Raw genomic sequence first — 17219 nt, 5'->3', positions numbered from 1 at the left:
CAGCTGAACGGTGGATGACTGAAAAAGGATTTGCAGTGATGAATTACACTATGCCCTGTAGCGACCCGATGGAATGGTTAGGGTTTGTAGAATACCTGCACAACATTGTTAAAAAACCACTCAAAAGCCAAGAACGCAAAAAAATTTATTTAAGGCGATAGGTTTCAGCAGTTATTACGGTGATCTTCAGGTCTTAACATCTTGTAAAACATATTCATTTTGTGCTGAACCTCATGCGCAAGATGTCAAGTGGCCAAAACTCAGCATATTATAAACGTTCGTCATGGCTAAATATTTAAAAGCGTAAAACATTGTCCAAAAGGCCATGTCCTCATACATATTGCTCACAGATGCTTGCTACATCATAAAAATATGGAACACTACAGCACACCTGAAACTTCCTGACCGATTAAAACTGCGTGCCGGACCGAGACTCGAACTCGGGTCCTTTGCCTTTCGCGGGCAAATGCTCTACCATCTGAGCTACCCAAGCCCGACTCACGACCCGTCCCCACAGCTTCGATTCAGCCAGTACCTCATCTCCTGCCTTCCAAACTTCACAGAAGCTCTTCTGCGAACCTAGCAGAACCAGCACTCCTGGAAGAAAGGATATTGCGGAGACATGGCTTAGCCACACCCTAGGGAATGTTCCCAGAATAAGATTTTCACTCTGCAGCTGAGTGTGCGCTGATATGAAACTTCCTGGCAGATTAAAACTGTGTGCCGGACAGAGACTCGAACTCAGGACCTTTGGCTTTCACGGGCAAGTGCTCTACCATCTGAGCTACCCAAGCACAGAAGAGCTTCTGTGAAGTTTGGAAGGTAGGAGAGGAGGTACTGGTAGAACTGAAGCTGTGAGGACCGGTCGTGAGTCGTGCTTGGGTAGCTCAGATGGTAGAGCACTTTCCCGCGAAAGGCAAACGTCCCGAGTTCTTGTCTCAGTCCGGCACACAGTTTTAATCTGTCAGGAAGTTTCATAACAGCGTACACTCCGCTGCAGAGTGAAAATCTCATTCTGGGAACAGCACAGCTGATTACATATGCTGTATGATGTAAAAAGTATCTGTGACCAATATGTGTATGGAAATGGTCATTTGGACAAGGTGCTTAATGTTTTTAAATATTATAGCGGTGACAAACGATTATTTATCCACTTGACGTCTTGTGTGTAAGGTTCCGCGTAAAATGAAAATGTTTTACAACAAAAATGTGATAAAGACTGCAGATGAAATCAGTGAATGTTGAAACCGGTCGTCGTCAATTTAAAAAATTTGTGCGATCCTAGCTTTTGAACGGTTTTTAACAATTAAAACAGATCGCCCTGCAATACCCTGAAAATTGTGCTTAAGAAAACGGCAAATGTGGACGGGTATGAACACACTTTCTCTGGTTTCGGCTCTTGAGAAAGAATGAGCTGCCATTCCTCCATAGACATTTAGATAACCCATTGGAACTGTCCCCAATAAGCGTTCAAGGCGAACGCTGGTCACACCCATTATATTAGTAGGTATCCAGATAATTTTGATCAGCTAGTGAATTTCATCACCTGACAGGCTTTGAAGTTTAAAATGGTGTCTACCACATATACAATATTGTAAAACATAATAGATATTATACATTAGATTCATGGCACTACACATCTATAACTGTTGCTTTACACAGTTAGTTACAAACTTGACATGGCATCGTCAAGCCAACACCGGAACTACTGAGCTGTGTGTCATGCAAGTTGCTCATGCATAGGCAATTCTGATACGTTGTAGTTCTTGTCGTTTATTACTTGATTTATACGATACACTGTCAAAGTCATCTGCTGTTAGGCACCTTTAATGCTAAGTACTTACGTGCATCGATAAGCTCTTGTCTGTCTCAAAGAGCCTTTGTCACTATCCTTCTAATCCTTGGATGGGAACTGCAAGGCGTGACTTAAGCAACTCGCCTAAACTCTGACGTGAGCCAGCCGACAGAAACACATGGCTGGCGGAATCGGTTAGTGACTGCTGCATGGTAAACGGGCAAACCATATACACTTCTTCCGTTTGGTTTTGTGAGGACGTGTCGAGCTGTTTAGTTCAATTGTTAAAAACCATCCAACAACCAAGATCGCGTAAAACATTTCTTTTTTAAGACGACGTGTTTCAACAGACTTAGCTGTCACCTTCAGGACTTAAAACACTCTTTTTTTTGGTGAAACATGTTCATTTAAGCTGAACCTCACGCACAAGACGTCAAGTTGATAAAACTCAGCACGTAATAAAAGACTTGTCATCGCTAAAAAATTTAAAAATATACAGCTCCTTGTGCAAAAGGCCATGTCCATATACATATTGCTCACAGATGCTTATTACATCATACAAACACGGTACACACCAGCACGTCTGGCTACATATGCTGGACATATTCTGTTTAGTAAAGACGCCTTGCCTTGGGACAAAGAAATGGGCACGTTCAAACGACATCGTTCATGATTATGGTGAGATAATGGCCTGCTTGCATTGCATTCCTACAGTGATGCTTTGTGGAAGATCAAATTTATTTGCGCAATATATTTAGCAGTTGCATTCAAAGCAGGCAACATTAGTTGTTCGTTCGAGTTCACAGTTTCGTTAGAAAGAATAGGAATCAGTCTCCAAGTTTTGTTCAGTCATCTGGGTTTCTGAATTGATTAACTCATTGCTTTTCCATTCATTAAATGATGTAATGAGCGTTAGTTTGAATACGGGGCGATATTCCTTGTCTTTTGATATGTAAGGTCATGTAAAGTCACGTGGTCCGCAGGAATGCGCTTGTGTCAGAAACATGAGAATTTTTATTCATTTTCCGAACAATATATATTTATTTTACTATAATCAGGCTTTCTTAGAACTTGTTTTTCGCCCGTCGGATCTTTATTCAAACCTTTACATGAGTTCATTTAAGAAAAATTTTATTCAACGAACTACTTTTCACTGTATTTTAAACACGGAGGGAATTCATTGCCTTCAGCAGTGATGGCACTTTCTTTTTTAAAAAATGAAATTTAAAAGCGAAGTAAGTTCATGGAACTTCATGGCACATCGTTGAAGCAACGGAGACTTCGATATTTTTCCTATCACACTAGAGAAAAATCTTTCCAGTTTATTAGATGCTGTAGAATATAGGGTGCAAACAGATTTGTGTTGTACGAATTACACCTGCAAGATGTAATTCATAGTAGCTACAAGAGATCTATTCTAAGGGTTTCGGTTTCTCTTGTCTTGGTTTGCCATACATTAAATCCCCCTTTAATTATTCCACTGTCCTGTGAGAAATTTCTTTGTTACTATGAAATCTACAACAAAGTTAACAGATGCGTTTCTTTGCTTATGGGTTAGATATCTTATAAACGCAAATTTTTCAGGGCATTAAAACCGTGGGTCATAGTCTCTTATGAACTCACAGGTAAAATTATAAAGTGACAAGCCTTCTTAAGCCAGCACAAATTACGAGGGGCGACATTGTGAAATACTCCAGTTTCAGCCCCTTTAGTTTCATTAAGTTCCGATAGGTGCTGGCGTTATACATAGCCTTCAAAGTGGCATCTGTAACAGAAGTGCTGTCCAAGCAGAGAGCTGTCATTAAGTTTCTTTTGGCGGGAAACCAGAGCATCGCAGAAATTCAGAGGCGCTTGGAGAAAGACTACGGAGAATTGTCAGTGATCAAAAGCACGGTGAGTCATTGGACGAGGCGTCTGTCATCATGACAACAAAATCGCGCGGAACTGTCCGATCTCCCGCTAGGCGGTCGACCGCAAATAGCTGTCACTCATCTACATCTACATGGATACTCTGCAAATCACATTTAAGTGCCTGGCAGAGGGTTCATCTAACCAGCTTCACAATTCTCTGTTATTCCAATCTCGTATAGCGCGCGAAAAGAATGAACTCCTATACCTTTCCGTACGAGCTCTGATTTCCCTTATTTTATCGTTGTGATCGTTCTTCCCTATGTAGGTCGGTGTCAAGAAAATATTTTCGCATTCGGAGGATAAAGCTGGTGATTGGAATTTCGTGGGAAGATTCCATCGCAACGAAAAACGCCTTTCTTTTAATGATGTCCAGCCCAAATCCTGTATCATTTCTGTGACACTCTCTCCCATATTTCGCGATAATACAAAACGTGCTGCCTTCCTTTGAAATTTTTCGATGTATCTTGTAAGGATCCCACACCGCGCAGCAGTATTATAAAAGAGGTCGCACAAGCGTAGTGTAGGCAGTCTCCTTAGCAGGTCTCTTACATTTTCTAAGTGTCCAGCAAATAAAACGGAGTGTTTGGTTAGCCTTCTACAACATAATCTATGTGTTCCTTCCAATTTAAGTTGTTCGTAATTGTAGTACCTAGGTATTTAGTTGAATTTACGGCTTTTAGCTTAGACTGATTTATCGTGTAACCGAAGTTTAACGAGTTCCTTTTAGCACTCATGTGGATGACCTCACACTTTTAGTTATTCAGGGTCAACTGCCACTTTTCGCACCAGTCAGATATCTTTTCTAAATCGTTTTGCAGTTTTTTTCATCTTCTGATGACTTTATTTGTCGATAAACGACAGCGTCTTCTGCAAACAACCGAAGACGGCTCCCAAATCGTTTATATAGATAAGGAACAGCAAAGGGCCTCTAACACTACCTTGGGGAGCGCCAGAAATCACTTCTGTTTTACTCGCTGACAGGAAATCACAAATACAGTCACATAACTGAGACGATATTTCATAAACACGCAATTTCACTTCGAGCCGCTTGTGCGGTACACTGTCAAAAGCCTTCCGGAAATGCAGAAATACGGAATCGATCTGAAATCCCTTGTCAATAGCACTCAACACTTCATGTGAATAAAGAGCTAGTTGCGTTTCACAGGAACGATGTTTTCTAAACCCATGTTTTCTCTGTGTCAATAGACCTGCAATGTTGGACAGTCTCATTCGAGGTGATCGACGGATCACAATCATACACCTCGCAGCATAAATGGACGTGGCTGTTGGTTGTTCTTTCACGTTCGTCTATCAGTTGGGGTTTTCAAATATATGTGGCTGCTGGGTTCCTAGCCGCCTAACAGAAGACCATAAAGAGCAACGATGGACCATATATGCGGATCTGCTATCACGCTCCGAGTCTAATCGTGACAATTTTTTGTCGAACAAAGGCGATGATACATGGGTTCATCACTTCTAACTGGAAACAAAACGGCAATCCATGGAGTGGTGCCACACCACTCCTCCTCCGAAGAAAAAGTTCAAAGCCACACCCTAAGCCGACAAAGTCATGGGGACGGTCTCTGGGACTTTGAAGGGGTTGCTCTGTTTGTTGTCCTCCCTCAGCGTGCAAGCAATAACACTCAAGAATGAGATTTTCACTCTGCTGCGGAGTGTGCGCTGATATGAAACTTCCTGGGAGATTAAATCTATGTGCCGGACCGAGACTCGAACTCGGGACCTTTGCCTTTCTTGGGCAAGTGCTGTACCATCTTTTTTTTTTTCGTTGTTTATCGTTGTGTTTGGTCGTTGCGGACGTCACATGATATTCCGTCAAGTTCGTTTTGTTGACCTTTCCACTCAGTCTTTTTATTACAGAGGCCAATCAGCTCTCTGACCGAACACGCTGAGCTACCGTGCCGGCGTCCATCTGAGCTACCCAAGCACGACTCACACCCCGTCCTCACAGCCTTACTTCTGCCAGTACCTCCTAATTTCCAAACATTACAGAAGCTCTCCTGCTCAGATGGTAGAGCACTTGACCGCGAAAGGCAAGGGTCCCGAGTTCGAGTCTCGGTCCGGCACACAGTTTTAATTTGCCAGGAAGTTTAATAACACTCAAGTGTATTGTGCTACCCACAGGAAATCGAAGAATCGACTTCAGCGTGTTCGTGGCCACAAAAATGCAAACGAACGTCTCCTCCTCCACTACGACGCAAGGCCTCACAAACGTCCGCGCACTCGAGAGGAGTTCACAAAACTTCGATAAACTGTTCTTCCTCGTTCACCCTACAGCTCGGATCTCACAAGTTCCAGCTTCCAAATATTTGTCCCTATGAAAAGGATGCACACTCCGGGGAAAGCAGTACGTGGAAGAGGGGGGGAGGGGTGGGGTGTTATTGATACAGAAAGGCGATCAGTAGAGTGGTACCATGCGGGCATATTTTTTTTTTTATTATGAATTTGGCCAGCTATGGACCGCATACAACTTAAGATTTATGGTGTTTCTTTTTCTTCCGTTCTTCCCAGGACTTCTTCATTTTCTCGCCAACTGCTCGTCTCTGCTCATCTGTCCACACTCTCTTGGGTCGAGGTTTTGGCGCATCTTCTTCATAGTTTGCGTTTTCTATAAGTAGCCTAAAGTTATTCCTGTCACGTATTATTTCTTCTGTAACACCTATTTTGTTGGCGTCTTTCTTTACTGCTTCTATCCATCCTACGGTGTTTTTCAGCTTACTAACGTAATTAAAAATTTTCTTTGTAATCCGTGTTTCTTCCATTCTTTTTAAATGTCCCTTAAATATTAGCCGTCTCTTCCTCATTGTATCTGTGATCTTTTCTGTATTTTTGTATAGGTCTTCATTTCTCCTTTTAATCCACCTGTTTTCCTTGTTTTTCTCAGGACCTAGAATTTTTCTTAATATTTTTCTCTCTCTTTTTTCTAGTTCTCTTAATTCGCCTTTCTTATTCAATGTTAGGCACTCTGATCCGCATGTTGCTTGTGTCCTAATAACTGAATTATAATGTTTAATCTTTGCTTGTATGGATATTGATTTCTTATTGTAGTAGTTTTGTGTTAATTTATATGCAAATTCCAACTTTTTTATTCTTTCTTTATTTGTTGTGTTATCCAGTCCATTGGCTTGGATCAACTCCCCCAGGTATTTGAATCTATCAACTCTTAATTTTTTCCATACTTTGTTTTCATAAACTTTTCTGTATTATGTTTGTGTTCTATATACTCGGTTTTTTCGTAGGATATTTTTAGCCCAGTCTTTTCAGCAATCTCGTGTAACATATCAAGCATAACTGTTGCGTCTGTTCGGTTTTCAGTTATCAATGCCATATCATCCGCAAAGGCTAAACATTTTACTTCAAATTTGTTCTTTCCTTGGCCCATGCTTATACCCTTTGTGCCTCTGTTTTTTAATGTGTTTTCCCATGTTTTTACTACTTTATCTAAAACCAAGTTAAAGAGAATTGGGGACAGTCCGTCACCTTGTCGAACTCCTGTTTTGATTTTGAATGGTTCAGAAATTTCGCCTTGAAACTTAATTCTTGATGTTGTATGGCTCTGAGCACTATGGGACTCAACTGCTGAGGTCAATAGTCCCCTAGAACTTAGAACTAGTTAAACCTAACTAACCTAAGGACATCACAAACATCCATGCCCGAGGTAGGATTCGAACCTGCGACCGTAGCGGTCTTGCGGTTCCAGGCTGCAGCGCCTTTAACCGCACGGCCACTTCGGCCGGCACTTGATGTTGTATCTGTGAGCGTTTGTTCAACAAGTCTTCTGTTGTTTTCATCTATCCCTGATTCATAAAGTAGCTGGAATAGTGTTTGTCTGTCAACTGAGTCGTAGGCCTTCTTGAAGTCTACGAAAGTAACTACTGTATTTTTATTTTGTATAGCTCTCACTCTCAAAATTGTTTTTAAATTAAGAATCTGTTCTGCACATGATCTACCTTTTCTAAATCCTGCTTGATAATCTCCTATATTAGGTCCTGATTATTCCTCTATTCTATTTAAAAGTGCTTTAGAGAGTATTTTGTATGTCACTGGTAACAAGGATATGCCCCTGTAGTTGTTGGTGTCTGTTTTATCTCCTTTTTTATGGAGAGGGCGGATCAATGCTTGTTTCCAGTCACTGGGTATGATTTCTTTTGTCCAAATGTCTTTAATTACTTTGTGAATTTTCTGACATGCGGATAAGCCCCCTAGTTTCCACATTTCTGCCACCATCCCATCCTCACCTGGTGCTTTGTTATTCTTCAATGCTTTGATAATCTTTTCTATTTCTTCTACTGTAGGTGGTTCCGACGGTGGATTTTCATGTTGTGATTTTTGAAATTGTAACCTGTCATTAGGCTCCTCAAAATTTAATAGATTTTCAAAGTATTCAGCTAAGATTTGGCAGTTCTCTTTATTGCTTAAAACCATTTTTCCATTTTTATCTTTAAAATGTAATCTGTGTGACTGGAATCCTCTTAAAACTTCTCTGAAAGTCTTATAGAAGTCTCTAGTGTTGTTCCTTTTGAAATCAGAATCCATTTCTTCTAATCTGTCTTTGTCATATTTTCTTTTCACTGATCTGATGATTTTTGCTGTCTTTTTCCTTTCTTCTTTAAACTCTTCCCAGTATTCGTGTTTCTTATTACTGTTCCATTTTTTCCATGCCTTTAGCCGATTGTCAATTGCTTCATCACACAGCTCATTCCACCATCTGTGTTTTGGTATTCTTCGTGGCTGTCCCATTTCTTTAACTGACTCTATCATTGTTTCTTTAATTTCTTCCCAATTATCCATTTTTCTTGTGTTTAGTATATGACAGAATTTGTCCTGCTTTTGCAGGAGAAATTTAGTGTTTACTCTTGGAAATCTTCTTGGTTTTGGTTTAGGTTTGTTTGGTTGGAACATGGTCTTTATTTCTGTCAGATAATGATCTGTGTCTATGTTTAGGCCCTTCCTCACTCTGACATCCAAGATTTCCTTGCAGTTGCGAGTCGTTATTGCCACATGGTCCAACTGATATTCACCTTGATTTGGGCATATATATATACTACTGGCCATTCAAATTGCTACACCAAGAAGAAATGCACATGATAAACGGATATTCATTGGAGAAATATATTATACTAGAACTGGCATGTGATAACATTTTGACGCAATTTGGGTGCATAGATCCTGAGAAATCAGTACCTAGAACAACCATCTCTGGCCTTAAGAACGGCCTTGATACGCCTGCACATTGAGTCAAACAGAGCTTGGATGGCGTGTGCAATATAGCTGCCCATGCAGCTTCAACACGACACCACAGTTCATCAAGAGTAGTGACTGGCGTGTTGTGACGATCCAGTTGCTCGGCCACCATTGACCAGACGTTTTCAGTTGGTGAGAGATCCGGAGAATGTGCTGACCAGGGCAGCAGTCAAACATATTCTGTATCCAGAAAGGCCCGTACAGGACCTGCAACATACGGTCGTGCATTATCCTAATGAAATGTAGGGTTTCGCAGGGATCGAATGAAGGGTAGAGCCACGGGTCGTAACACATCTGAAATGTAACGTCCACTGTTCAAAGTGCCGTCAATGCGAACAAGAGGTGACCGAGACGTGTAACCACTGGCACCCTATACCATCACGCCGGGTGATACGGCAGTATGGCGATAACGAATACACACTTCCAATGTGCGTTCACCGCGATGTCTCCAGACACAGATACGACCATCATGATGCTGTAAACAAAACCTGGATTCATCTGAAAAAATGACGTTTTGCCATTCGTGCACCCAGGTTCGTCGTTGAGTACACCATTGCAGGCGCTCCTGTCTGTGATGCAGCGTCAAGGGTAACCGCAGCCATGTTCTCCGAGCTGATAGTCAATGCTGCTGCAAACGTCGTCGAACTGTTCGTGCAGATGGTTGTTGTCTTGCGAACGTCCCCATCTGCTGACTCAGGTATCGAGACGTGGCTGCACGATCCATTACAGCCATGCAGATAAGATGCCTGTCGTCTCAACTGCTAGTGATACGAGGCCGTTGGGATGCAGCACGGCATTCCGTATTACCCTCCTGAACCCACCGATTCCATATTCTGCTAACAGTCATTGGATCTCGACCAACGCGAGCAGCAATGTCGCGATATGATAAACCGCAATCGCGATAGGCTACAATCCGACCTTTATCAAAGTCGGAAACGTGATGGTACGCATTTCTCCTCCTTACACGAGGCATCACAACAACATTTCACCAGGCAACGCCGGTCAACTGGTGTTTGTGTATAAGAAATCGGTTGGAAACTTTCCTCATGTCAGCACGTTGTAGGTGTCGCCACCGGCGCCAACCTTGTGTGAATTCTCTGATTAGCATCATTTGCATATCACAGCATCTTCTTCCTGTAGGCTAAATTTCGCGTCTGTAGAACGTCATCTTCGTGGTGTAGCAATTTTAATGGTCAGTAGTGTACATTGGAAAATAGTGTTTTGCAGCCAAAAGTTTGAGGAATAAAATAATGTCTTGGATTCCTGAATAAAACCAACTTACTTTTAGAAAAAAATGTGTTTGCTTTACTTCTTGAACCACCCCTGTATTTGTGCCTGAGAATGAAATAGCGACGAAACTGCAATAGCACATATTAAAATACTAACGGCGTAAAGTGGGAATGACATATGTCAGCAACAGTGATGTCATCTGACGAAACTCCATGCCATTTCCTAAATGTTTATTGGGCTTAACAAATGAACGTTATACACGAGTGTCTAGAGAGCACTGACAGACTGAGACGCTAGTGAATCAGTAACGTGAGACCGTATTTGGTGACGTACCCAGTTGGAAGGTACGTTGTAGCCGTGCGGGGCCGAGTCGTTGCGCTCTCCAACGGCCCACACGAACCACTCGTCGTAGCCGTCCTCCCTCCTCAGCGACTTCTGGAACCACTCGATCTGGTCGCTCGTGTAGCTCACCACGTAGTCCATCATCACCTGCAGGCCTGCACACACACCTCCCTGTAGCCACCGCCGAACAATCTAAGAGCATGTCAGTTGATTCTGCCGTGATCTTCCTTAGAACTACTATTAAGTTCGGAAACACAAAACTGTGGCTCGTCTGTCGCAGGCTTACGTGCCAACTTCCCATACAACATCCCTGGACAAAATATTAGTCACCCCCTTAAAAGAGTGTTGTGGTCGCTTTGGAGCGTTGTACATGGTACATCACTGGACGAAGTATTAGTCACCCTCTTAAAAGAGTGTTGTGGTCGCTTTGGAGCGCTGTACATGGTGCAAAACTGGTTCCAGAACTTAAGGGGGGTAGGACGTCAAACAGGCTGACCTGGAGCAGGAGAGGCACCACTGAACATTTTAATTTCCACTGTCTATACTTTTACAAATAAATTCATAAAACTTTGTCAGCATCACCGCGAAGGGTTCAGAATTCACACACTTAGCAGTGGAACTTAGAAAACATAAGAAATAATAATTTTTTTTACGTACGAAATTTCTTCATTTTATTCATTTACTAATGGCAGTATTTGTTGCTGTAGGTACACTTTTCTTCATAAGTAAGAGAGATTCTTCGATGATTTTTGCACAACATACAAACCATACATAAAGCTGTATGAAACTCTAGAATTTTCCAAATCTATTAACAACTGTGGTAAAAATTGAGGTAATTAAGTATAAAATTTGTGTTTTTTCTAAACATAAAGTTTAAAATATAACAGTTCATTCGTTTTTTCATAAATTAAGTAAATTCTAGAGTTTCATACACCTGTGAGTATGGTATGTATGCTGTGCAAAATTCATCGAAGAATCTCTCTAACTTATGAACAAAAGTGTACCTATAGCAACAAATGCAGCCATTAGTAACTGAAAAAATTATGAAATTTCGCACGTAAAAAAATTTATTTTGTTATGTTTTCTAACTTCCACTGCAATGGGTGTGAATCTTGAATCCTTCCTGGTGATGCTGACAAAGTTTGATGAATTTCGTTGTAAAAGTATAGACACTGGAAATTAAAATGTCGTGTGATGTCTCTCCTGCTCCAAGTTGGCCCGTTTGACGTCCTACCCCCCTTAATGTCACACTACACTGCTGATCAGTCATGCCACTGAAGAGGTGTGTATCTAGCAGTCGACTATACAGAGTCGCTGCTGTAAGATGGGTTGTCTCGGAGACGTAAAAAACTAGTGCACGGGAGTTCTCGTGTATGGACGTGCTCTGTATCACATCGTAAATTAAATTGGACGATTTGTTGGTGTGTCAAAGCAGACTACAAAGAACAGTGTACTATTCGCAGCCCGTTAATACCACGTAAGAACAAAGAACAGTGTATCTAACCAACAGGGACTTGATACGAATGTTCCGGCTTGTCAATAAAATTAGTTTCAAATCCATCATAAACTTTTGCAGTCAATGAAAGCAGATCCAGCTCAACCAGTTTTTGAGCGAGCATTGGCATAGGAACTAGGTGCAATGGACATTTCGAGTTGAGCATGTGACACAAGGCCCCTTCTCGTATTGACACATAAAGCTGGACGTAAAACTACACAGAAAATGGACAACAACTGATCAGAGGCTTGTAGTGTGATGTGAAAAGTCACGATTTTGCCTCGTTCCAAATGATGCAAGGCGTCAAGTGCACTGGCGAACCAATGAGTCTTTTAACCCACTGTGTAGTTCAGACCGGAGATCACTATGCAATTTTTTCTGACACGCTTTTCGTGCCATACTTGGGCTTACTCATTCAGAGTACAGTGAACATCAACCAGACTATTTCAACTTTCTAGGTTACCCAGAGTTGTTCTTTCTTTTCCATCTTCATAATGAGTATGCTGTGGTCACTCCAGTCTTACAAGAACAGTGAGAACAGTGATGATGTTCACAGGGTAACACGCACTCGTTTCTGTTTACCGAGCACTCTGGTACCATACCGCAGTTCGACTGGACCGCTAGATGGTTCAAATGGCTCTGAGCACTATGGGACTTAACATCTATGGTCATCAGTCCCCTAGAACTTAGAACTACTTAAACCTAACTAACCTAAGGACAACACACAACACCCAGCCATCACGAGGCAGAGAAAATCCCTGACCCCGCCGGGAATCGAACCCGGGAACCCGAGGGACCGCTAAATCCCGGATCTTAATCTCACAGATATTGTCTGAGACTACACTCTGAGAAAAAAAAGCACAACACACCACGAAGGAATTATCAATATGGGACGGAAATCAGTAGATGCGATGCTCATGTACAGACAAAGAAATGATTAGAATTTCGGAAAGTTGGATGAGTTATTCAAGAGAAAGAGCGTAATAAATTCAGCAAGTCAATAACACGTTGCTCCAGTTCTGACGCTTATGCAGGCAATTATTCCGCTTGGCACTGATTTACAAGGATGTTGTGTGCTTCCTCGGGGATATCGTGTCGAGTTCTGTCCAATTGGCGAGTTAGATGGTCAAAATCTCGAGCTGGTTGGAGGGCCCTACCCATAATGCTCCAAGCGTTTTCAACTTGGGAGAGATTCGGCAACCCTGCTAGCCAAGGCAGGATTTGGCAAGCACCGGGAGAAGCAGTAGAAACTCTTGCCTTGCGCGGGCGAACATTATCTTGCTAAAATGTAAGCCTAGGATAGCTTGCCATGAAGGAAACAAAACTGGGAGTAGAGTACCGTCGACCACTCTGCTGTAAGGGTGCCGAGAACGACAACCAAAGCGGTTCTGCTATGAAATCAAATGGCGAACCCAGACCATCACTCCTGGCTGTAGGGTCACATGGCAGGCGACAATCAGATGGCATCTCACCGCTATCTTGGTGTCTCCAGACACATCTTTGCTGGTCATCGGTGCTCATTTCGAAGCCTGACTCATCGCCGAAGACAACTCTACTCCATTCAAAGAGATTCAAGGCCGGACAGCGGTTGGACACCAGTCTGAATGTCGCCCGCCATACGGCATGACAACCAGAAGTGAAGGTCTTGAGTGATAGTTCTTTTCATAGAGGACCCCTTTTATTGTCATTCGTGGCACCCATACAATACAGTGGTACGTCATTCTACTCCCGTTTTGTCGCCCTTCATGGCAAGCCATCCTTGGCTTGCATTTCATCATAATAACGGCCACCCGCATACGGCAAGGGTTTCTAATGGTTGTCTTTGTGCTTGCCAAACCAAATCTTAGCCTGCAAGGTCAATGCATCTCCACCCAACTGAGAACGTTTGGTACTTTGACGATCTAAAGCATCAATTGGACAGATTTTGGCACGATATCCCTCAGGAAGACATCCAATAACTCTGTCAATAAATACCAAGCCGAATCACTGCTTGCATAAGGGCCAGAGGTGGACGAACGTGTTACTGACTTGCTCGATTTATGACGCTCATTCTCTTGACTAAATCATCCAGTTTTCCTGAAACTGTAATAATTTCTTTGTTTGTACATGTACATGACATCTATCAATTTCTGTCCCATTTAGATAATTCCTACGTGGTGCCTCGTGGCTCTTTTATCCATTAGAGTGGCTTGAGCTGGATATGGTGTACCTGAAGATACTTATGGACATTCTTCCTCGCCGAACTGAGACCATTACAGAGGGTTAGTGGCGGTGTAACACGAAACTAACGTGATGTTTCCTGAGGGTGACTAATACTTCGTCCACTGTGCTTAAATTCATAAATAAATACTTTAATTAGTAGATATAGCCACTGTTTAAGAACATAACATCAGATAACGATTGTGGTGATTACAGAGTAAGCAAAACGTAAATGTACAGGACTTCCCAGAAAAGAGTCGACTGCTTACCCAGACTATGGGCTTTGTCCCTGAACTCATTGAAGTCATCCATCGTGCCGAAGACTGGGTCAATTTCGAAGTAGTTGGAGATGTCGTAGCCGAGGTCCACCATGGGCGACTGGTAGATGGGCGACAGCCACACGGCACCAACGCCCAGCTGCTGCAGGTACTCCAGCTGGTTGATGATTCCTGAAGCAGAGGCAGCAGTTGTAAGCATTTTGGCACTTCTCAATATGCGGCTTCTGTCAGTGTTTATTAGTGTCGTGTTTCGTTGCGGACTAGTCATTATGACGGACGGCCATCAATAGTACAGACTGCGTTCTGTACCGTTACCCAAATCCAGATCCCTGACTTTCGCAGACTTGGTTTTTTTCCTGTTGAGCTACCCTGAATGGCTTTAAGTGCCTACTCATATTCCACCACCAACCCTTCCTCGATTTTTTCGCTAACCTTAAATATAGTTTCACATTACCGCAGCACAGGACTGTTACTGGATTAAAAACTATTACTCGTCAAAAATAATGTTAGGTTTAAGTGGGTCAGTAGGGTATTGACCTAAGTAAGCAAGTGTCCAGGTTTCATCCCCTTTCGCCCAAATAATAACCTAACAGTAGTGGATTAGTTTCTCTTTTGATTCCATATCTTCATCTGTCGTTTACTCGATACAGCTAGTGCCCTACTTTTCACCCGAGGTACAAGAATCAACATCTTGTAGAAACTTTTTGGCACGACTTGGTGTTCATCAACTACAGTACTACGAAATTCTGCTAAAAAAAATGGTTCAAATGGCTCCAAGCACTATGGGACTTAACATCTGAGGTCATCAGTCCCCTAGACTTAGAACTACTTAAACCTAACTAACCTAAGGACATCACACACAGCCATGCCTGAGGCAGGATTCGAACCTGCGACCGTAGCAGCAGCGCGGTTCCAGACTGAAGTGCCTACAACCGCTCGGTCACAGTGGCCGGCAGCTGAGGGAAGTTCTACTCTTGGCGTTGTATAGGGGAGAATCATGCAGTATCGGTCGGCTTACAGTACCGGCCATTACTGTGATTTCCCTTTCCGCATGCTTGTCGAATATCTTCTTCCCCCCTTTAGCACTTTTTCTGCTCTGAGTGCTTGATGATGTTGTTGTAGCTATTAGCGCACGGACTGTATTTTAAGGCCTGTGGTAACCGTTTTTAAGGCAAGTAATTAATTTCGTTGCTGTACTTCGGTTTTTAATGATACGTCAGATATGACATCTACCAAAAGTTTCATGATAATTTCTAAAAAATAGGGCTGTCTCTGAGCACTATGGGACTTAGCATCTGTGGTCATCAGTCCCCTAGAACTTAGAACTACTTAAACCTAACTAACCTAAGGACATCACACACATCCATGCCCGAGGCAGGATTCGAACCTGCGACCGTAGCGGTCACGCGGTTCCAGACTGAAGCGCCTAGAAGCGCACGGCCACATCGGCCGGCTAGAAAATAAGGTTCAATATGACTAGATCCTGCTGGATGTTTGTCCTGCAGTACCGATCACCAGATTGTCTCTCTATACCGGGCAGAAGTAATTTCAATTTTTAAATTATATTTTCTTCTTGTCACTCCTTTTCAGACTGCAGTGAAGGAAAATGAGAAAAAATTAAGAGGAAAATGGAATGGAGAGTGCGTGAAAATGGCTGTGAGCAAGGTTGTGTCTAACAAAATGATGCATGAGGGAGGCAGCTAAAGCGTTCTTAACAACTAGAAGAGAAATAGATCGCCGCCAAAGAGAAGAGATTAAAAGCAGAAAAAATAGTTTGAAAGAGACTCGAGAAAGCTGCACTTACGTCAAGTGTTCGAAAATAAAATAAAGACGCAAATGGTGACCATGGAAAGCTAATTACAAAGCGTCGAAGAAAACCGGAATTTTTGGAAATAATGGGTCAATAGAAGAGACTGAACGGTGCACTGTGTGCCTCAAGTCATCTGAAGAACACTGTGTGCTGTGTACCTAGTCTAGAGGCTGGACATACGTTGGATGTGTAGATCAGGAGAATATTTTGTATATTATTTGCGATTTCTGTAAAACAATGATCTAAATATTGCGGATCTGAGATGAAATAGCAATAATAATTTCCCACGGTTATGTGCTCTATTATTATACAACAGTATCCGTGAATTGTATCATTAACAACTGCTATTACCACAGAAAAGACAATGGCCCATATTGCAAGACACATTCTACAAGCCTTGTAATTGTAGGTCTTTTACTTTCGATGTAATTAAATACTACAAATAAAAAACAAAAATCATTACGCCGTGCTATTCACGGAACATGTGTGGATGTAAGAGAATAGTATATTAATATTCCGATTGATCACTACAGTTACTTAGTAAAATCAAAAAACTTAACCCAGCTTCCACAGTAACCGCTATGGTAATCTTGTATCGGGGCTACTATACAACTCTCCCTTACTCTGTGCGGTTGCATTCAATAAAGCACAAATGGCGCAGTGGACTAGAATCCAACATTCTTACGGCGTTGTATTTCTTGAAGCACAGTTTGTCCTGTACAAGATTACCATTGGGTTTACTGTGTAATCTGAGCGGAAATTGCACAGATTTATTGGAATACACAAATACACCACTGTTCGGAAATTCACAATTCAGAAGCTGCGGACATATAATGGCAGCCAATCAGCAACGATTGCGCGGAAATCAGCACCGGTAAAGAGTTCTTCACAACACTT

General features: G+C 42.2%; 1 protein-coding gene across 1 annotated transcript in view; it reads right to left on the bottom strand.

The window, feature by feature from the left end:
- Window positions 1–17219, bottom strand: part of LOC126198740 (maltase 2-like) — a 118178-nt gene that overhangs the window by 55086 nt on the left and 45873 nt on the right. Inside the window, exons 2-3 of the mRNA XM_049935288.1 lie at window positions 14504–14683; window positions 10532–10695 (exon numbers count right to left, since the gene is read on the bottom strand). Of these exons, the coding sequence (XP_049791245.1) occupies window positions 10532–10695; window positions 14504–14683 (344 nt within the window). The remainder of the gene's footprint in view (window positions 1–10531; window positions 10696–14503; window positions 14684–17219) is intronic.

Source organism: Schistocerca nitens, chromosome 1 (assembly GCF_023898315.1).
Source record: "Schistocerca nitens isolate TAMUIC-IGC-003100 chromosome 1, iqSchNite1.1, whole genome shotgun sequence".
Lineage (NCBI taxonomy): Eukaryota > Metazoa > Arthropoda > Insecta > Orthoptera > Acrididae > Schistocerca > Schistocerca nitens.
The sequence above is the reverse complement of the archived record's forward strand: the minus strand, read 5'-3'. Positions and strand labels throughout refer to the sequence as shown.